The sequence below is a fragment of the Notothenia rossii genome, assembly GCF_949606895.1.
Source record: "Notothenia rossii genome assembly, chromosome: 1".
Classification (NCBI taxonomy): domain Eukaryota; kingdom Metazoa; phylum Chordata; class Actinopteri; order Perciformes; family Nototheniidae; genus Notothenia; species Notothenia rossii.
Window position 1 is genome coordinate 91,961,672 of NC_136912.1, and position 23,066 is coordinate 91,984,737.

The 23,066-nt window shown below is 43.9% G+C and overlaps 1 protein-coding gene across 2 annotated transcripts in view; it reads right to left on the reverse strand.

Annotated features, from left to right (window-relative positions):
- Positions 1-23,066, reverse strand: part of arhgef18b (rho/rac guanine nucleotide exchange factor (GEF) 18b) — a 74,871-nt gene that overhangs the window by 15,262 nt on the left and 36,543 nt on the right. For both annotated transcript variants that reach the window (XM_079681143.1, XM_079681142.1), the window contains 15 exons: positions 22,601-22,741; positions 21,223-21,473; positions 20,936-21,061; positions 20,737-20,854; positions 18,923-19,177; positions 16,489-16,565; positions 15,819-15,997; positions 15,627-15,700; positions 14,384-14,569; positions 13,598-13,744; positions 13,184-13,293; positions 12,111-12,179; positions 11,917-11,964; positions 11,089-11,370; positions 9,470-9,619 (listed from right to left, as the gene is read on the reverse strand). In XM_079681143.1, the coding sequence (XP_079537269.1) occupies positions 9,470-9,619; positions 11,089-11,370; positions 11,917-11,964; positions 12,111-12,179; positions 13,184-13,293; positions 13,598-13,744; positions 14,384-14,569; positions 15,627-15,700; positions 15,819-15,997; positions 16,489-16,565; positions 18,923-19,177; positions 20,737-20,854; positions 20,936-21,061; positions 21,223-21,473; positions 22,601-22,741 (2,213 nt within the window). The remainder of the gene's footprint in view (positions 1-9,469; positions 9,620-11,088; positions 11,371-11,916; positions 11,965-12,110; positions 12,180-13,183; positions 13,294-13,597; positions 13,745-14,383; positions 14,570-15,626; positions 15,701-15,818; positions 15,998-16,488; positions 16,566-18,922; positions 19,178-20,736; positions 20,855-20,935; positions 21,062-21,222; positions 21,474-22,600; positions 22,742-23,066) is intronic.

A 23,066-nucleotide genomic window follows, 5' to 3' on the forward strand; every position in this document is an offset into this window, starting at 1 on the left:
GCGGGATCTCAGGATGACAGTGTTTCACCAGGCATGAAGGGCACGCTCGTCTAACTGTGTGTGTGTGTGTGTGTGTGTGTGTGTGTGTGTGTGTGTGTGTGTGTGTGTGTGTGTGTGTGTGTGTGTGTGTGTGTGTGTGTGTGTGTGTGTGTGTGTGTGTGTGGCTTCTTCCAGTTGCAACAGCAGTGGGACCTGAGGCAGAGAGGGGGCCCTGCAGTGGGAAAGTCTCCCCCTTCTTTCCTCCCCTCCATCACTCACTCATCCTGGCACACAGATGTTACATTGTTCCCACAACAAGGTGAGCGGCTCTAAGCGGAGCAAACGGAGAGATTCCAGGGCAGTAAACTGTGCGGAAAGAGCACAACGAGCTCGTACTGACAGCACATAAACAATTAGCACTGGCTGCCATCCAGAGGCTGCTGCTAATGACAGGCTCCGAGCGGCTAATTATACAGCCAGGTTTCTCTCATCTGATTCTCCCATTTCATCCATGTATACACTGCACAATGTGTTGCCTTGTAAACAATCTGTGGGAAGGAGTTGATGCTATTGTAACAATGCCTTCTTAGGCTGCAAACGGAAATGAAAGCTAATCTTTTACACTTAAATCTAAGCCAAAAGGAAACAGCAGAGGTACTTTTAGCACGGCAGAAATATTCTACTCTGCTGAAACCGTTATCCTGCGTTGAATCTGACTATAATACACAATATGATGTGTGAAATAGTACCAAGTGTGAGATATTGTTAGTATTTGCAGCTCAGATCTGTGGAGACTTAATGAGATTAGCAAACATTAGCCTTAACAGGATAGTTTGGATGTTTTAAAGTGGGGTTTTATAAGATACTCATCAATGTATTACCTCCAGTGGATGTTAGTTGGCACACCCACAGCTTGGATAAACAGACAGCAGTAGATGCTAAGCAGTGTACAGCCAATCTTATTTTAGCCTCCTAAAATATGGCTGTTACCTACGGTCGCGCCAAAGCCACCAGACTCCATTGAATCAAAAACAGTAATTTAGCGTGCAGAACACAGGAGGTGCTGGTCTACCGCTGCCTGCATCGTTTAGTTTGTTGTGTTATTGTGTGTCTGCGGTGTTTGGAAAGGGTTTGGTTTCAAAGTCACAAACAACTGACTGCCGACGGCCAACTACCTACAACCCTGCTTCGGCAACTACTATCCATCCCTTTAGAGACTAATCTAACGTCAAATTGTGTCCCAGTAAATCATAGTTTAGAAATGTTATGATCAGCTGAGTAAATGCTGAATTGTATTGGGTTAGATCAGTGGTTCCCAACCTGGGGGGGGCGCCAAAGATCGCAGGAGGGGCGCCAGGCCTCAGATGATTTGAGGCCAAATATCATATTTAGAAAATCCGGCTTACTTTGAGCATGTGTTTTAAACTGTTTAATCCCTTCGTGAATTGTTTCCACTCGCGCCTTCCTTTAATATTTCTTCATACAGCGGGAATCCAAATGAATGAATCCTGAGTCCAATAACCATCAAAGTCACTCCAATAGAGCTCCTTCATTACACTTTCATCCTCCTTTAACAAAATACTTCACATTCATCCAGTTTGTGACAGGAGTTGTAGCATTTTAGACTTTTAAACTTTAATTACCCCTTGTGTGTGTGGGGGGGGGGGCGCAACTTCCAACAGGAGTCATTTGGGGGGGATCTTGAAAAAAAAAGGTTGGGAACCCCTGCGTTAGATGATGAGCAATCGTCCCGAGACATCACATTGAGCTGCAGGAATGACCTAATAAAGCAGTCGAATCAAAAACTACTAAGACTTTCTGATTCCAGCTCCAGTCGGACATTTGATGACAAGACCTTGGTTTAAAAATTGTAATGGGAATCTTTGTTGATGTTTTGTAGACCAAACGATTGATCGATAATGTGCAGATTCATCAATGAAAATCATTCTTTGCATTCACCATTATAAAAAAAAAAAAAAAATCGGTAACAGGAAACAAACATGAAGCAGAAAATCGCATATTTTGTTCATGCAACTTTCTCTTACAGGTCGAATCTATAAGTAACTTGAGAATAGTTCAGTAAAAAAAAGCGGGAAATCGCAATGTTTCTTTCCAATATCGCACCCTCCATGGTTAAGGTGTCGATGTGTAAAGAGTTCAATGGGTTTTCCATTTTCAGACCACATGAACACACTCCACGACAGCGTCATAAATCAGCCTGAGGCCAGGGGAAGAGATAACTCAGTGTGAAGGACACAGATACAGGTCAACGTTTTACGACTGACCCTTTAATGTTTCTCTTGAGCTTTGCAGACCTTCCCATGTTTTTAGCAATGTTCTCTGTCAAATTGATGTAGTTACCAACACCAGGTAGCAATCCACTTTAACTGTTTTTACCTCAAGGGAAAAGCCAGAGAAAGGGGAAGTCCTTAAATTGAGTGGTTTGCCCAAAGCGGCTCAGAAATACAATACAATAGTTATTCAATAAAAAAGGCCCGATCAGGCTTTTCCCTTTAGGTTTTTGTGCATGTTAATGATCTGCAAAGGCTTAAATACCCGCGATTCGATTGGCTCGCGCTCCAACACATTTCACATAAAGGCTAAGGGGCGGGACATCTCTAAATGGTTGACCAATCACAACAGAGCCGGCCAGCTAACCAATCAGAGTAGACAGGGCTCTGGTTTCAGACAGAGGGTGACAGAGCTTTTTGAACATTGAAGCATGGAGACATGTCACAGTAGAGGCATTAAATACAAATATGAACCTGAAAGTTGGCATAATATAGGGCCCCTTTAAAATAATTTCCCGTAAAAGACTTCCACAAAATGCCTTGGATTGAACCTTTGGCCTGGAAGCCAAAAAAAAGTTCTACACTTTATGTTTCCTTTTTGAAATCCAATGTTTTTCCATGGATTCTTGCTGTTTTGAGCAGGTCTATCTAATCTTAACTGTCCCAACTCCATGAACACACTTTATGACTTTCCATTCAGTCGACTGTTGAGCAACCTCGAGGCTCCGAGCCAATAAAAAAAGAGTCCAATGCCAAGTCGTTATCAAGAGGCCAAGTGTGATCACATGAGATAACACATGAAAGGGAAGTTCCTCTGAAGCCAGGACGTGCCGCAACAAGCACCGCTCTTGCGCAAACTCTCACATATGTTCCGAAACATAAACAAGAAGGCTTGCCTTTTCATTTTTATGGAAGTCTAATCATAGCTCTACGGGTTTGCTGATGAGCCTTAATGTCGGGTGGTGGTGATTAAATGTCTGTTGATATCGGGCTGCCTGGAAACGAACCTGAGGTCACAGCTGATGAAAAGAGTGTTTGATGTGTTTGACGCAGAGGAGGGGGGACAAAGCACTTCTCCCATAACAACATGCCAAGAAATTCCCATAGTACAGCCAACAGTATAGGATTGCAACCCATACATCTGTGTGTACAAAACACACCACTAAGCTGGTCTAAAACTATTATGGGTAGATTTAATGGGGTGCTGATAGGGTCCCGCTTCATGTCTTATCTTGCAGTCCGTGTAACAAACAAACACAAATTGCTGTTTGGGTAAATGCATATGTAATTATCCGAGGCCCCTGCATTACTCATCACAACAGATTAGGTCAATTCTGTGGTTTTCCAGGAGACGCTGTGAAGTGTTGGTCATGCAACTCGCAGTCAGTAATGACATGATGAATGCAATAACTCATGTCAGCTGCTTGTGTTTGTGTTGTGAGTTTACCGAGAACTAAGGCATGTCATTGAGCGATGTTGTTACCGAAAACTCTTTGAGATGGTTGATAGGCAGCCAGATTTATAGTAATAGTTATTTTCACTACTGTGTATATATATATATATATATATACACACATATACATATACACACACTGTTGTCATATATTCATATTCATCCATTTGGAGAGTGAGTGTAGACCTTTATTTCTTCTATATTTACTGTTCTTTTGTTTATACCTCTTAATGTCTGTATATGTTTACTATGTATGAATATGTATCAGGGTTTCCGTTAACCGGTAATTACAATTTTTTAGCTGGTAACATTTATTAAAAAACGGTAAATTCAAAACCTGCCGGTCAAATAGTTTGATCGGTGCTCTCTATAAAGGCGGATCAGGAGAGTTGGATCTGATCGATATGGACATAAACGCGAGTGAAGTATAACCGGACAGGAGAGAGAGATCAGATCAGCTGCTGAGTCTGACGGAGACACGCAGCTCTGCATGATCACCTGAAGCCCCGCCCACTGTTTAGCAAGCCGAATGCGAAACTGACGGGCTGTCAGGAGAGAGAGAGAGTTAGAGAGAGAGAGAGAGAGAGAGAGAGGCTCCGCTTCTCCCGTGTTATTATTCAAAGTTAATGTAAGCTTTTGAATAATTTACTTCATCTACTATAAGTAGTTTCTTTGAATGTAATAATTATGTTGTTTGTTGTTTGTGGAATCATTTATTGAAAAATGAATCTGAACTGTTCGATCCCTTACGATTATAAACTGAAGCAATATAAAAATTACTGAGTTTTAAACATCAGCATATCCGGTCATAGTCCGGTAATTACCTGCTAACGGAAACTCTGCTACACAATTATTCTTATTATTATTGAAACATGACCGGTAAATTATTTCCGGACACTTGACCGGCAAGAAAAGATCCTAGCGGAAACCCTGGTGTGTATAAGTGGGTGTACAGGTGTGTGTGTGTGTGTGTGTGTGTGTGTGTGTGTGTGTGTGTGTGTGTGTATGTGTGTATCATTGTGTAAATATTGTTATTCTCCTGGATGGTGAGAAACAGCATTTTGATCTGCCTAAAAATGACAATAAAGTTGACTTTGACTTTGAGATGTCTAAAGTCGTAAAGCTGAATGAATATCAATAAAACATTGGAATGCAAAGCTGCAAAATTCGCATTGAAGCCTTTTTTGTTTCGGGGACAAGTCAGGACTTGAATGATTGGCATCAGTCAGTTACTCAGCTGGGTGTGCAGGCGGAAGAGGAACCGGCCAATCAATCAAATCAAAAGACGTCAACATGAAGGAATGTGAGACAGAGGAGAGGGACTAAGGACATCACCGGAGACAGCCTCCATCAGAGAGACTGATACGCATCAGTACAGATCAGACTAAATAAGACAAATCAAGTTTGTGAACATGCTGAGAAATGTTCTTATTTCTTAAAAGGTAGCATTGCTGGTTGCTTTTGTGAGTAGATACCAATCAAAGTTGGCCGAACCTCTGACAAAATCAGTCTCATGGATCCGATTTGTTGACATCAGAATATTCCACAATGGAAACACAGACTAAATAGTGATTTCAGTTGAAGTCCACCAAGTGTATGTGTCCGAACACTAAGAGAATCCCATAGGTTTTAGACTGTGTTTCAGTCTACGAGTCCCTGGATATCTAAAACCATCAAAAGTCACATGTCATCTTCCATAAGTTTCCCTTAAGCTAGTCTCATACGATTTAAACACAAACACTTTATCATCTCCGCACATCCCGCTCAGAAGGTGCCAGATTTTGAATTAATGCAGCCGAAAAATGCTTCAATGCTGCCGTGTGTCGTGTGTTGGAGGCTGTGGCGCAGTGGGTTAGTGCGTAGGTGTTCGGATCAGAGGAGCGTGTGTGTGTGTGTGTGTGTGTGTGTGTGTGTGTGTGTGTGTGTGTGTGTGTGTGTGTGTGTGTGTGTGTGTGTGTGTGTGTGTCTCAGGTTAGCCTGTTCAAACGGACACACAAACAGCAGCACACACCAGGCACTTTGCACACAGCAGAGTGAAGAGACGTACAGAGAAAACACTGACGTACATTAAACACACATTGAAGTAGCAACCTGTGATCTGATGCTTTGTAAACACGCTGAAGGATGCTGGTTCAGAGGAATCGGACACAGAGGGGTGTGACAAAGACGTATTTGATGAGCTGGAAATGACAGCAGGCGGCACACACTGAATATTGGCTGATAGCTACACACTGAATATTGGCTGATAGCTACACACTGAATATTGGCTGATAGCTACACACTGAATATTGGCTGATAGCTACACACTGAATATTGGCTGATAGCTACACACTGAATATTGGCTGATAGCTACACACTGAATATTGGCTGACAGCTACACACTGAATATTGGCTGATAGCTACACACTGAATATTGGCTGATAGCTACACACTGAATATTGGCTGATAGTTACACTGACATGTGACCCAAAGGCTATTTGTTGATGGCTAGTAAAGTCCCAAACACTACAATAAGTAGAAAAGAGAATATGCAGATTACAGACATGTCTACACACTTTAGGTGGGTCATGTGATGATTTAGAGGGATTGGTTCAGTATCCACATTTCCTTTGGCGTCGGAGTCCTTTGATTGAGTTACAGTAAAATGCAGCATGGTATTCTTCTGACAAACAGACAACAGAAGAACACACTGACTCATTCAGCTGAAAGGACGTAGCTTTCATATTTGGGAGCATTAGTCAGTGAGCTGTCCCATCATTAAGCGTGTTTCGCTTGGCCATACCTGATGATAGAATCATATGTGACTCAGGAAGGAGAGCTGTCATTATTGTCCAGGCTCACATGATCGAAACTAGATGGCTAGTTTCAATAACAAATTAAGACATCCAGTCATCAGTTACTCGGTACATCGTAAGGAAAATCCTGTGAACGCCTCAGTAATATTTATTTTGAGGAGAATTCTCAACAGGTAAAAATCCACCTGTTGAGGGTACGGGTAACTCTAAAGCGCAACACTTTGGGTACGTTTAGTGATATAACAAATCATAACAACTGATCAAATGTGGATAGGATTATAATATTGACGAGTACTCTTCACAATATAACATGATTCTCATATTCATTTCTTTCACTTTCTTAAATAGGGTGAAAGAAGTTTGTTGAAAAGCTCCTGTTTTGTTTCTTATACAGGATTTTAATGTTATTTTTCAATAGTTTTTTTTTTTTATTATTACGTTTTTTTTTGTCAAACCTGAAATTGCTACGAGGTTTAATCCTGTAAAAATCCTTTTGTTTTGGTTTTCAAGAAAGATATTTATTTCATGTCCTGTTGTATTTTGGATCCTGTAGTATTTTTGACTTTTTATTATTCAGAATATTTTATATTGTTTATGTTTGATAAAATAATTTTTATTTGTAAATGTTAAATTCTCTTTTCCACTTTTTTAAGTATTTGGATTTTAATGTCTGAACACACTTCTGCTTCTGTAACAAAATCATTTCCCAAATTGGAATCAATAAAGTATCTATCCATCCATCTATCTACCTATCCATCCATCTACCTACCTATCTATCCACCTACCTATCTATCCATCCATCCATCCATCTACCTACCTACCTACCTACCTACCTACCTATCCATCCATCTATCTATCTATCTATCCACCTATCTATCTATCCACCTACCTATCTACCTATCTATCCATCTACCTATCTACCTACCTATCTATCCATCCATCTATCAAAACTATTTAAATTTAAAACAACATATGGTATGATAGAGGATTTTATCCAATCCGCCCACCCTAAAGTTAGGACGCCAAAACTGTCACTTTAGTTAGAATCTTCTTAGTTTGATGAGAGGATTAAGTCCGTATCAAATCAAACTTCCCGAGCTACGGTTACTTTCCCCTGTCGTCTGCATGTCTCAGAGTCAGCCAAGCAAACCGTGGAGGTGATCCGGGGCGTTCGGAAACAACCCCAGGCTGATATAGTGATATAACTTCACTGTTGCTGCTTGACTGATCTGTTAGCACCGGGCAGTCAGTGGATCTTTCTCAAAGCTCCTCTCCCATGAAAGTCATAAACAATGAGCCGCATTGTGCAGCAGGAGCGAAACAGGGTGGAGAAGCGGAGGTAAAGGAGGAGGTGGAGAGGAGGACTGCCACGGATCAGCGGCTACAGACAGTTCAGGAGTAAAAGCACCTGAATAAAAACACGTTGGCACATCAGAGTTTAAGAAGGCTGGGTACATGTTCCATGCCCAGGGGATGAGAGGAAGAAGAGGGAGCCAAAGGATAGGATAGGTTTGGAGACTCGACACAACAGAGTAAAAAGGAAGCGAGAGAGACGGGAAATCCCCCGCTTATCCTTCATCCTGTGAGTATTAATCACCAGCACCTCGCCTTTACCTTCATTTTACACTCACTTAAGCAAAACTTAAGAAAGTGCATTGACCCAGGGTTCCCACAACTTCTTAAACATCAAATTCAAGGGCTCTTCAAGGGCTTTTCAAGGGCTCTTCAAGGGCTTTTCCAGGGCTTTTCAGGCCCAATTACCACAAATTCAATCAAATGAAATTGAATATAAATATGATGAGAAGTAGGGCTGCACGATATTGGAAAAAACTGACATTGCGATATTTGTTTCCCCTGCAATATGAAACCATACAGGAATTGAAGAAAATACCTCTTTTTTTTTGTCCGCAAACCATCCTTTCTTGAACTGTAATGCTCTACAACTGGTATTTTTTTAACGATATTTAACCGGATGACGGATTTTAGTCACGGACTTCTGGATCTTAAGTTATCAGAGCAACACACTGAGCTAGCTCGGTTATCCTGCTGTGATCTGATCAAGAATGATTGTGATTGGTGGTTTGCTGTGCATGCAGAGCCGGCATGTCACTCACTCAAGTACCCCCGAAATGAGAGCCGTGCGAGTTTTGTTTTTGTAGCAAGCAGCAAAGGAATTGTAACATGACGTGTTTGACTTCATTTGCCTACTTAATATCGCACGTCCTAAAAAAATCTTTTCGCGCATGCGCGTAACACGATTATCGTCACGACGCGATATATCGTGCAGCTCTAATGAGAAGTAAAAGTCTTAATACACTTAATCATCAATAATACAACTGAAAGATCCCTTATCCTTATGATACGTGTAAGGAACGCAAACGGCATGCACAAAATACAGCCTGAAGCTCGTATTTACAACAAAAAAAATTCTATTTCAAACTAAAAGTCTCTGAACATGAAGAATTTACAAAACTAACAGCCCGTCCACACAGCGGCGTGCGTTGAAAGCTTCACCATTCACTTTGAATGGGGTGACGTCACTTTTCGCCGAACTGCATTGTGGGAAGCGGAGCGAAGCTTTGCTGGCGTGGCTCGCTGCAAAAGTTGAGCAATGTTCAACTTTTGAAGCCTCGGCAGAAGCGTCAGCCAATCAAATCATATGCCAGTACAAGCTCTAGCCAATCAAACCGCTGCTTGTGTGTCAGGGGCGGGAGATTCATGTGATTGGTTGTTGGTCGAGTTTCAGACACGCCCGCCGGCAAGCTTCAACGCACGCCGCCGTGTGGACGGGCCGTTAGTGCTATGAACAGGAGAAGCGGGTGAGGCTGCTGTCAACATCTTTTTTTAAGGTAAATCTTCCTGAGAGGATGAGATAATGTCGGCGCTATCCAGTTAGCTTTCTGGACGTCGAGTCAGTTCTCCACACATACTGTGAATGTTCTGTTTCCTACCTCGATGGTCTTCCTCTTGATCTTCTTCTGGTGCTCCAGGCGCTCCTTCTCCTTCTCCACAGACCTGGTGGACTCTCTGAGCCGCTCCAGGTCCTGCTGGTACGTTCCCCTCTGGCTCTCCAGCTCCCTCCTCTCCTCCGCCAGGAGCTCCTGCAGCCAAAGAACCAGCAATTAAGAAACATTAGTCTTTCTCTTGTACTTTAAGAAGACAATGCAACATCTACATTGAACTGAGATACCACTGATATAATGGAGAACAGGGGGACTGTGGAGTGGGAGGTTAATAAGGGTGGGCATTTGGTCCCAGTCCCTGCAGTTAACATGTCCGTGTGCCTTTTGGTAAGATACTTAACCCAAAATTGCTCCGAAAGGCACGTCTACCGTATTAAAGTGTTTGATAGTTGCTTTGGATAAGTCGTCAGCGCATGTAATGTTATATGAACTTGCAAAGAAGTGGGAAACGTTTTTGAAACATTTGTTACATTTCCTGTTACTCCAGGGGTTCTATTTTACATATCCATAGCTTACGTACTTCTGCCTTTTGCACTATATTACATATTGCACTGTTGGAGGAGCCTGGGACTTCAGATTTGAATTGCCAAAACGGTGCTGTTGTGTATAAAAGACAATAAAGCTTTGGAATTGAATTAGATTGTGAGGCGAGTAACTGTAAGATAACCCCGGGAAAAGTAATCACAGGGGATGAGAGGTATACTCAGACAAAACGGTTTCAGTTTATACAGACCACATTACAAGGTCTAACAACACTGCAGGAACAGCTTATTTCCTCTCATTCAAAAAGAGAAAAATCACGCATAGAAAACAATAGCCGCGTTCACGCCGGAGTAATTTTCCCACTTTAGTTCCGTTATAGTTCCGAAATGTCGCGTTAACACCAAAAAGAGCCGGAACTAAAATTCGTTCATGAGAACCTTTTTACCCCCTTTTCCGTCCCTGCTAGAGAGCAGGGACTCTCATGCGGCTCTCTTGTGAGAAAAGAGCTATATTTCTGATTGGCTGGGTGGATTGCAAACCACGCCCCGTAAAACTCAAAAAAAGTGTTGTGAAGCCACCATTTTATTATCCTCGCATTAGCATTATTAGCATTAGCGTTAGCCCAGCGCAGTAACGAGAGAGACTGACTTATGGCAACACAAAATAAAACATGGGAGCGGTGGAGATGAGGAGGTGTCGGCGTTCTGGCGATTTACTCGGAAGGCTTCAGTAGAAGCTGCTGGGAGTCCCAGCAGCTTCTACTGAAGCCAGTCCCCAACTCCGGGGACTTCCGGCCGGGGACTTTGGGCGGCAGTATACGCCGTGAAGTTGTTTGCGGCCTGCCAGTAAACCCAAAGCAGAAGAAGAAGAAGTGACGTCAGCGGCTTCATTTGCCTAATCCACCCCCAGGGATTTATTCCGGTGTGAACGCGATCTGTACTTAGTTCATCAGAACTAAAGAGTTCTGATGAACTAAGTTCTCATGAACCTTTGTGGGAGAAGTACTGCGGTGTGAAAGCGCCTCTTGGAACTGTGCATTTCAAACATAGAAGCAGAGCTCCAAGTTCCTCCACGTATCATTTCCCATTAACAAGTGCTCTCCAGCTCTCTGAGGGACTCTTCACCTCCAGCCGTCGGCACTCCTCCTCCCTGAGCCTCAGCCGGGCCTCGGTGGCCTCCACCTGCTGCCGGTGCCTCTCCCGCTCCCTCTCCCAGCGCTGCTGCTCCTGCCGGTGCTGAGACTGCAGCTTGTGGAAGCTGGCCAGCTCCTCCCTCTGCAGGGCGAGCGTGCGCTGCTTCTCCTGCTCCAGCAGCACGTTCCCTCTGTGGCGCCCGGGCAGAGAGGCGCGCTCCGTCAGAGAGGCTCGCTGCAGCTCCATGTGGCTGTCCTGCTGCGCGATGATGGCCTGGAGGGAATAACATCCGGTCATTAGGGAGCATTTATGGAATGTCTTTAGAGACATTTGAGCTTGTAAAGTAGGACAGACATTCTAAAGGGGTTGAGAGAGCAGAAAATAAACTACAAATACTGCTCAATTTTTAAATAAAATGTAAAGAAATGTTTAATATTTACACAAAAACAACAAGTTAAAGTAAGAATGTGCAAAAAAAAAAGATAAAATATTAGATTGTATATGAACATAAGTCAAACTAAAATGATCAATAAATTAAAAAATATATAATTATATAAAGTCGAATAGAAAAATAATATCAATATAAACATAAGAAGTTAAAGTAAGATTAAATAAAGTTGACATAATGAATAAAAGGCAGACATTTTCCTTTCTCTGTTCATTTGTTAATATCCTGGAAAGTGACTTTAAAAGCTCCAGACCAAAGAGCTGGACAGTCAAAGAAACAAACATACAAAAAAAGCTCACACGCCATAAAACAAGTACAAGTAAAAACAATAGACAATTTAAAAGCAACAATCTAAAAGATGAAATGTTTACCTGCAGACTGTAGAGTCTCTGGGAGAGCATCAGCACTTTGTCAAAGAACTAGAGAAGAGACAGAATGATTAAAAACTACTACCAGAATCACCAAACTGTCAAATAACTGAAGAAGCGAGGTTCAGCAGGCCTGGCTCTGAATATGAAACCCAGCAGAGTTGTGAAGCGCAAGGTGACACATCAGAGGAGTTTACCTCGGCCTCGGGGAAGGAGTTGGACCAGATGCGGTTCCATCTGGCAGGAGCGCAGCAACTCTCATCAACCTGGACACACACACACACACACACACACACACACACACACACACACACACACACACACACACACACACACACACACACACACACACACACACACACACACACACACACACACACACACACACACACACACACACACACACACACACACACACACACACACACACACACACACACACACACACACACACACACACACACACACACACACACACACACACACACACACACACACACACACACACACACACACACACACACACACACACACACACACACACACACACACACACACACACACACAGCCAAAATGTAGTGTCTGCCTCGTCATTCTCAATGTAGGAAAGATAACGATACATATTTAGCAGACACTATGCACTACAATTTATTTTGTTCTGTAGAAGCTACAAACTGAAATCAAATAATTGAATTGAGCTTCTGATACAAGCCATAGCTGTTGAACTGAATTTCCATAATGTTTAAAACTTGTTACTACATCCTTGATATGAGATCAGCAGCAGTATTGGTGAAATATTGGTTAATAATCCACGAAGGAATATTCTTCCCACGTCCTTCAGAGCAATACAGAAACACAGTTGGGTAAAGCTTGGATACAACAAACAAAAGAACTGAATTGTTTTGTAACACAAGCTGTGCAAAGTCTGGATGTTTTCACAGAACTGTAACTGAGTTATAATGATAAACTGATGCTCTCAGAGTGAACTTGGCTTTGTTTATAACACACTGCTCATTGTCAGCTACATGTCGTATCTATTTCGTCAGCTGATTGCTTTATCACGGCTTTATCTATTTATAAACAAATTAAATGACCTGCGAGACATGGAAACTTTCCAGATGACTTAGTCTGGTCACTACTATTTACAGGAAATAACGCTGTGACTCATCCCAATACTTACTCTGTGTGTGTGTGTGTGTGTGTGTGTGTGTGTGTGTGTGTGTGTGTGTGTGTGTGTGTGTGTGTGTGTGTGTGTGTGTGTTGCCCCTACCGTCTGCTCCAGGGTGTGGCTGCCACAGAGGTCTTTGAGCTGAGGGTCAGAGCTGGCTCTCCTGTCTCTGTTTCTACTCTCGCCAGAAAAGTTCTTCTTCACGCTGCCATCTGGCACAGACACGCAGACACACACAGAGAAAAGGACACAGCGACACACACACACACACACAGGTAAATAAACCAGACAAAAACAGACATATTGACACAAACAACAGATATATACATGTAAAAACTGCACCCATAAAAGGTCTTTCCCCCTCTTATTAGAACACGATACATAAATCAACCAATAAAACCAATTCAAGTCAAATTTGTTTATAATTCAGGATTTATTAATGGCAGTAAAGGCCACTCAAACTAAATTGCAAATCCGTTAAAGGGTCCTTCAGGGCAGGCATTGTGCTGGACTCACTCTTATTGAGGATGCTGGGGCTGCTGTCGTAGCCCCCGAAGGTGTCGGCCCGCCGGGGCAGGACCCCCGAGCCGCTCCCCTCCTCCAGCCGCGAGGTGGGAGACTCCTCCCTCACTCCGGACTGCAGCAGGTTCTGGAGGTTCTCCACTGAAGAGAGAGAGAGACAGAACGTTTAGGTTCAAACACCAGAGAGACTTATATTATACCGTAAGATGAAAACACAACTTCAAAGAGGCCCTCTTCTGCTTTTTGGGGTTTCCCTTCTCCTGTAGTTTGCTCTATAGGTTTGTGTGCATGTAAACGGTCTGCAGAGGCTAAAATCCCTGTGTTCCCTCCAGAGGAAGTTTCTCTCACACACACCCCCCCCCCCCCCCCTGCCTGAAACGCCTCCATCGGACTCCTTTGTTTACTTCAAGAACATAGTGACATCATTATGTAACATTTGCGGTTCTATTTGCTGGCGTTTCAACACATTGTACGTGATAGGCTAAGTGGCGGGACATCTCTAAGCGGTTGACCAATCACAACAGAGCTGGCCAGCTAACCAATCAGAGCAGACTGGGCTCTGGTTTCAGACAGAGGGTGAAAAGAGGTGCTGCAGCACAGGCAGTATGAGAGAAATAAAGTGCTTTTGAACATTAAAGCAAGGAGACATGTCCCAAGGAGACACTTAATACAATAAGGACCTGAAAATGAGCAGAAATGGGGTCCCCTTTAAATTGTGTGTAATATTCACTCACTACCATACCTCTGTATCTCTACACATGTAATTGAGCGTTGTCTTACCCTCAGTGATGGCTCCTTTGAGCAGGGCCTCCCCCTGCTGGAGGTCGGAGGCGTCTCCTCTCAGCAGGAGTCTGGAGCGTGCAGCCGTGTCCTCCAGACCGGCCACAGACTCCGACATGCATGCAAACAGCTGCAGCTTCTCAGTGAGCGCCTGCACCACCACCGAGTCCTTCTGGCTCAGCCGCTCTGCAGGGGGAAACAGGACATGGAATTTACGATACGACACGTTGCGATAAAACTTTAATGGTCAGCTCCAGTCTGAAATTTGACTTGCATCACAGCAGCTCCGTGTGTAACATCAACATACACAAATATCAAGACGCAATACATGAAAAACAAACAACAAACATTTAACATAACCGAACAATCAGTGAGAGAACATGCTCAAAGACCCTTCAGCGTGCATTTGATCTGGATTCAGCTCTGTATTCACTGAGAGGATTGACTGGAGCACAAAGGATGCTTCAGTCTGACTTTATTGAATCTCCCATTAGATGGTAGCAGTTCATATTCGCTGTTCAGAACATGCTTTGGGTCGATTGGATAAGATTGGACTTGATTCCTTAATATTGCAGAACAAGCATTTTGAGTTCTCCCCTCTTCTAGCTATTATTAAGGTGTTTCCACTGAGGGGTGGGAGTTATATATTGGAGTCACAGAGAGAGAGAAGGCCCTGAAACGGCTTGGGGTTCAGAGGGATCAAATATGTCTCCTAAATTAGTTTCAATCTGTTTAAATGAGATATAGAGACATATTCAAATCAACTTCTAACAAAGTTACTATGATACATGGGGAGGCATGTGGCGCAGTGGATTAGTGCGTTGATGTTGTGATCAGGGTAGCACAGGTTCAAACCCCACTGCAGTCAGCATGTCGTTGTGTCTCTGGGCAAGACACTTCACCCCAAATTGTAAGTTGCTTTGGATAAAAGCGTCTAACAAGTAACATGTAATGTAATACATGAGCACCCCCTTGTGGCCAACTAAGATAACATCAGAAGTACTTTATTGATCCCAATTTGGGAAATGTTTGCGTTGCAGCAGCAAAAAAAACAAGGCATTGTACAATAGTGAATTGAAAAGACTAGAAATAAACAATTCAAAATGTAAACATCTCAAATACAAATAAAATAGCATAAAAAAAGTAGAAAATATACATGTTGAAATACAAATTTACAGTAAACTCCTATCATTATTTGAGGGATATATTAATGGGTTTCTTTGCCTACTTGATCCACATTTACCTTGAAATTCTTTGAACCTGGAAGCTCGAGCCTCTTCCTCCTCGCTGAACAGCCTCTCTTCTGTGTGAGGACAACTGAAAAGAAGACGGAAGACATTAAAGAGGAAGCAAATACATTATCCGTGTCTAAATCTTTCCCATATTTTGTATGAAAACACTCCCTAATAGACCCCCTCTGTGTAAAAGCAGCTACCTCTCCACAGCCTGCCGGATGTGGGCCATCCAGGTGTTGCGCTCCTCCTTGGAGGCGGTGTGGATCTCGTACATCTCGGGCTCATTGGAGGAGGCGCAGATCAGAAACATGGCTTTCTCCTCGTGGGCCACCTCCCTGACGATCAGCTTCTGAAGGGAGATCACAGGCGGCTTGTTGTCCTGGGTGGAAAACATTAAAAAGGAAAGGAGGAAGACAAAGGAGGAAGGAGACATGAGAGTGCTTTTTGTTATTGTAAAATGTATTGAATGACACACACACACACACACACACACACACACACACACACACACACACACACACACACACACACACACACACACACACACACACACACACACACACACACACACACACACACACACACACACACACACACACACACACACACACACACACACACACACACACACACACACACACACACACACACACACACACACACACACACACACACACACACACACACACACACACACACACACACACACACACACACTAAAGTGGCATTTAAAGAGATACATGTCATTTATCACTGTCCATATTCTGCTCCCACTCACCATTTAGTGAACATCACTCAAGCATTCTTCTTGGAAACACATGTTGTTTTTGTTAGATAGCGAAATACAGACAAGAGGAAAGGATTACTCACCACTGTAGCAAATACATATCTCTGATCCTTCTCTTGTAGCAAGAGCAACACATCTGATAGCAGCACTGCAAGAATATCTGAAGGAACAAAACAAGTCGGTTAATTTAAAAATCTCAAATGATATTAAACCTAATTCTCCTGCAATAAACCTCCCAGCTCTGAAAGTGACCCAGAATGAACTTTGAACTAACACTTGAGGAAGTTCGACCAATCATCTGAGCCGGCCCGGCTAAAATAACTGGATGGCCTACCTGCCTGTCAGCCTTTCATCTGTGCACAAACTATCTCGTGCCCTCATTGGTCATGTGCGCGTTCGTGTGTGTTGGAGGAGGGGCTCTGTGAGGAAGTCTGAAGGAACTTACTTACTTTCAAATTCTAGCGCACTCGACTTGGTTTCTCCATTCTACCTTTAAGTGTTTTAAGTGTTTTATTTTTAAAGGGGGATAAATTGGAAAATTATCTGCCAAGCCATCACGAAGAAAGTTAGGCAGAATCTTTTACAAGCTAGCAAAATGTGACATTCCCTACCCATGCACATTTATTATTTACTTTGATTTGGGTAAGCAAGCTTTTCCATACGGATTAAACTTTAGATTTACACAATGGAGATATGTTCTTATTGTGCAGGAGAGCTCTTTAATAATTTGAAACTTAGTTCTGCTAAACTGTGATGGAAACTCATTCTAGATTAATGTAATCCTTCTCGGTGCAACCCAGTGTCAGAATTGCAAGTGGAAAGAAGGAAGTCTAGAATAGACCAGACACATTTCAAATAAACAAGTATGTTTTTGTTTGGTTAACTTATTCCTAACTCGAGCAAAGGACTAGAATGATAGACGATTGATTTATATTTGAAAAAGGAACAAGACCCCACGTGATCTGGGTTTTGTTTTTATGTTAACCTTACATTTCTGCCTCATGTGGTTATTGTATTCATGTTTCTGTGGTCTAAATTGTAACTTTTGTTCTTACTTGTGAATTCTATGACTGTGAAAGGTGCTATAATTAGGGATGCTCTGATCGATATCGGCCGATACTCACTCTCCGCCGATCGATCGGTGCTCTCTAAACATGGCGATCGCATGACGTAAAACGAGGACGTAAAATACATGACACTTTTCTCTGTGCGGCAAAACAAGCTCGCCAAAATGGCTTCACCGGTCTGGCAGTATTTTAAGGTGTCCGGAAATGACAATAAAATAGCGGTATGCAACGTGTGTGAAGCAGAACTCCTGCAGCTCCGCCCGCTGTGACGGACCGGTGGGTGGAGCCACACACACTAAGAGTTAGACCTAACACACTTAGCTATTTGATCTACCTCCGGAACAAGCTAAACTAGCTTTACATATATTTATTCTTATACTGACAGGCTGTCAGGAGAGAGAGGGGGAGAGAGAGAGAGAGAGAGAGAGAGAGAGAGGGAGAGAGAGAGAGAGAGGGAGAGAGGGGGGGAGAGAGAGAGAGAGAGAGAGGGAGGGAGAGAGAGGGGGAGAGAGAGAGGGAGAGAGAGAGGGAGAGAGAGAGAGAGAGAGGGAGGGGGAGAGAGAGAGAGAGAGAGAGAGGGAGGGGGAGAGAGTGAGAGAGAAAGGGGGAGAGAGAGAGGGGGAGAGAGAGAGGGGGAGGGAGAGAGGGGTGAGAGAGAGAGAGAGGGGGAGGGAGAGAGGGAGCAGAAAAGAGAGAGAGGGGGGGAGGGAGAGAGGGGTGAGAGAGAGAGAGGAGGAGAGAGAGAGGGAGGGGGAGAGAGAGAGAGAGAGAGAGGGGGAGGGAGAGAGAAAGAGAGGGAGAGAGAGAGAGAGAGGAGAGAGAGAGAGGGAGAGAGAGAGGGGAGGGAGAGAGGGGGAGGGAGAGAGGGGTGAGAGAGAGAGGGGGAGGGAGAGAGAGAGAGAGGGAGAGAGAGAGAGAGAGAGAGAGAGAGAGGGAGAGAGAGGGGGAGAGAGAGAGAGAGGGAGAGAGAGAGGGAGAGAGAGAGGGGAGGGAGGAGAGGGGCGAGAGAGAGAGGGGGAGAGAGAGAGAGAGAGAGGGAGCAGAAAAGAGAGAGAGAGAGCGGAGAAGAGAGAGAGAGAGAGAGAGGGAGAGAGAGAGAGAGAGAGGGGGAGAGCGGAAAAGAGAGTGTTTCCGCTCATCTCTCCCGTGTTATTCTCCAAAGTTCATGTCAACTTGAATAATGAACTCATTGAATGTAATAATTATGTCGGTTGTTGTTGAGGAAGCTCCAGTGAATGAGCATTGACTGAGTTTTAAACATCACTTTAAATGGAAGATCCCCATAGGCCCCGCCCACTCCATCGGATCGGCCGATACTGATTCCGGCGATCGGCCCCAAAATTGGCGATCGGAGAATCCCTAGCTATCATAAATAAACGTATTATTATTATCCTAAGATGCCCCCTGCTAGATAGTTGATCATGTTTTGCTGCCTCGTGCCAGATCCCACCTTTGAGGCGTCCAGAGGCAGCCTTCCAGTTGACGGTGCCCTCGTGCAGCAGCCTCCTCCGGCCCTGAGCCAGGTCCTCCCTGCGAAACACTCGGTCATCTTTGATCTTCCCCAGCGCCTTTGGCTCCATCTTGTTGTGAATGTCTTGCAGTCGAGAGTTCTTCTCGTGGACATTAACCAGCGTGTCCACCTGAACGATGGTGTCTTTGATCAGACCCAGAGCCCGGGTCAGCTCCTCGTGCTCCTCTGTTCCCGCTGAGACAGGCAGAGAGAAGTACCTTTGTTAAATACAGCAACATGAAATTATAATGAGTGTTCCTCGCTAAATGGGGGGGAGGCGTGTGGTGCAGTGGATAGAGCCTTCAAAAACAGGTTCAAACCCCACTGCAGTCAGCATGTCGTTGTGTCCCTGAGACACTTCACCCCAAATTGCTCCTGTGGGGATTGTCCACTGTATTGAGTATGTAAGTTGCTTTGGATAACAGCGTCTAACAAGTGACGTATTTGTGTAGGCCGTAAGTTAGCATTGCAGGGGCGCCCTCTACAGGCAGATTTTGAATGATTGCAGAAAATAAGCTCTAGTGCAAGGGGGTTCCCAAAGTGTGGGAAGGTGAGCCTCCCCTCAGAGAACATAATCACAGCCGCGCCCCCCCTCCCAATTATTATTATTATTATTATTGTTGCTATAATAATGCAGGGTTATTCAATTGCATTTCAAAGAGGTCCAGGAAGAGAACATGTCATAAAATGCTCTGTTTTCGCTACTTTTCTATTTTTTGATTGGCTGAGCGTCCCCTCCTTAAAACATTAAACAATAGCTTTTTCAAACCTCTTTATCTTTATGTTTTGAACATGTTGAGGTTAAGGATGGCGGCTTCCTCATACGTTGCACTCTGAGAGAAATAGTTGAGACGGAGATGTCTTTAGCAGCAGGGAGGAGTAACGTTTCACCTATGTTGTGAGGCTTACCTACCTTAGCTATCCGTAACGCCTCTCGGTATGATGCTTCGGTTGCCTTTGTATTCACAGCGATAAATGTGTCAATGACATTTTTCTGTGACTACAAGTCCTCGAGCTTCCGGTCAAAAAACTCCTGTGTCTTGGTCACCAAACATGGGTGTTTCGTCTCAATATGACGCCGGAGTCTACATGGTCTCATACTGTGATTAGCTCGTAACCTCGTTGCAGATAACACACAGTGGCGTGTCATCAGGACCGGTCCATGGAAATCCTAGCTTTAAATAATCACTGTCATACTTCCTCCGTTCTCTGACAGACGCTGTCACCTCTCTCACTTTTAGGTAACTTCACTAAAAATCGATCCATATTTTGCCGCTCGCATCCATTTAGCTGAAGTTAGCAAGCTAGATTTCACTGTTTCTCTTTATTTTTTTCTGGCGGCTGCGCCTCCCTTGAAGCTCTCTGGCGCCCCCCAGGCGAGGCGCTCACACTTTGGGAACCCCTGCTCTAGTGGAAACAAATGTTTATGATACTGAGATGTTTATTGACACGGTCACATGACTTCACGTCCCCACCGCTAAGCTAAAAGCGGCTAATGTTGGGCGTGATGAGGTTTAGTCGTCCCATTTAGACAATTGTTAGCAACAGCTGTTTTTGGGGTATCAACTGATGTATTTTAGGGTGGAGATTAAAACAACTAAATATCTTCAGCTTGTGTTAACCACAGACCTTATTTCAGAAATCTAAACAAAATAATACAATTTAAAAATGCTGACTCATAACTGAGAGATAGGACTCATTCCTGCACCCCTCTTTTGTTTTATAGATTAAAGTAAGCATGTAAAAGTCCACACCTTCAGTGTTGAGGATAATTCGCTCCACTAGTACCGGGTACTTCATGATGCGCTGCGTCACCAACAGGATGCACTCGGACACTCCTAACCTCCGCACGATGGACAGGTTGTTGACTTTCTGGAAATGAAATAACTTAATTAGACATTTAGTGGATTTAATAAACTTAGCTACAGATTTACTGGGGATTTCATCTCTCACCCGAATGATGTTTTGGAACTTTTTGTTGTTGTGCAGCTGTTCTTTGTAGTAGCTGACAGCCTCGGTGTGGTGACTGCAGAAATCTCCATAGCTTTCCTTCATCCTCCCCCCCACCTCACCTGAGAACTGGAGAATAAAGGAAACTTGACCAATTACCAAAATGTTATTTAAACACATAATTAACCTTTAACGAATTCTGAGATTCCACGATTTTAAAAAAATGGCACTTATGAGAAAAGTAAATGTTAAGCATTGTGAGCTCTCCATGGACATCCTCTCGTCCCTACCTGTGTGATCAGAATGTCGGCCACCCTGTTGATGGAGTAGTTCCTCTCGTTGGGCGAAGTGAGGTTCTCTCGCCGCCGCTCTTTGAGGCGAGACAGGAAGTGTGTGTGAAGCTCGAGGAGGTTCTCCAGGCGGGGGAACAGACAGTCCAGCTTCCCAGAGTCCATCTGCAGGTTCTCCTTCAGCTCCCGGACGTAAACGCGCAGCATGATCTTCAGCGTCCGCACGTGGTGCATCTCCGTCTGCATCAGCTCTGCACCAGGACACAAAGTTGTTATATATTATACGGTTATCTTCGGCCGTGTGTGACGGCCCCTAGGCCTTAGACTCAAGTCCCTGGTTAGCCACTCCCCAATCAGGAGAGAGTTGCTTGGCTCTACTGGACCTTGGTTTGTTTGTCTTTGCTTTATATACTGATACATGTTCACTAGGGGTGTAACGGTACACGTACCCGTACCGGATAGCCCTTCGAAGTGTACCGAACGAATATAACGTTAAACGTAAAAAATTGAGAACGTGAACAACTTTTTGGAAGTCATTTTATTATATTTTGTATTTATTTGAGTGAATATTCACAGTTTAATAATAATTAAAAACCCAAAACTAATAGTTTATGTTTTGTGAGTACTAGTATAGTAAAGTTCAAATACAGATTATTTCAGTTCATCAAAATGCTGCACCTTAATGTTTATTTTTTTAATGGTGATCTCTGGGCTCATAGATCTCGGCCTCCGTTACGGGTTGTTTCGTTTTTTGTTGGTGAAAAGTGTCCTCTTCCCCATGTCTGTCGCTGATTGTGTGCACCTGGTGCCCTGTGTTGTCTCCTCCCCCCTCACCTGTGTCCTGTTGGGTTGGGCATTTAGGCTCTGGGGTGTTGCTGTTAGAGAGGGAGTGTGTGTGAGATCCTTGTGGCTGCAGGCTGTGTTCAGGGAGAAACAGCAGGATGGAGGCTGTGTGTCATATCATATGTGTATGATTTAATAAATGTCCACACCGGGTTGTATTTTGGACGTTCTGCCTCCTTGCTTGGTCGGGCCGCTCAATTGTCAGCTTCACAATGTGAAAATCTGAAATTGTGACAGCTCTATTGCGCATTAACCTGGCTTAAGTCATTTCTCATCATTTAACTCCACAGTATCAACGTTTACAGGTCTCGTGCAAAATCAGGTTCAGGTGCGGACTGGGCCGGGCATCTCGACCGGCCCAGTTCGGTACCACTAGTAAATTGTCAAATGGGGGGGGGGGGGGGGGGGGGGGTTCTAGTGACTTATCTGACCAGCCCACATCGTCCGACCGGCCCACTTCGGTACCAGCCCATCGGGATTCGTCACGAACGTCCCGATGGCCAGCCCGCCCCTGTACAGGTGTGAGCTCACTTACCGTATATCACATCCTGTCTCTTCACCATTTGTTTGGGGTGCTTCTTCACGAAAGGCTGGTCCACTGCCGAACTCCACGACTCTGCCTCCAGGTCCTGAGCATCTGACTCCAGATCAGCCCGCACTGCTGCATAGTGAGCATCTGAGGAGAGGAGCATCACACACAGTTACAATACAGACAAAAACCTTTCAATGAACTCCTCTATGGCGGGAAGTCATCGCAGTTCTGATGTAAAGATCTTGTTTCCTCTAAAAGACAAGTCCTTAGATGACCTTTCTACATTTTGAATCATTCATAAGTGATGAACAGTGATATCTAGAGAAGACTCTCTTAAGTCTCCAATTACTACTTGTGAAGGATCCAAGTTTAAGGCGTTCAGTGCTGACGTAATGTCTCGTCTGTTTGTATTTTGGCACGCCTGAAAATGATACATGAAGATAGTGACAGAAGCAATATACCGTGAAGG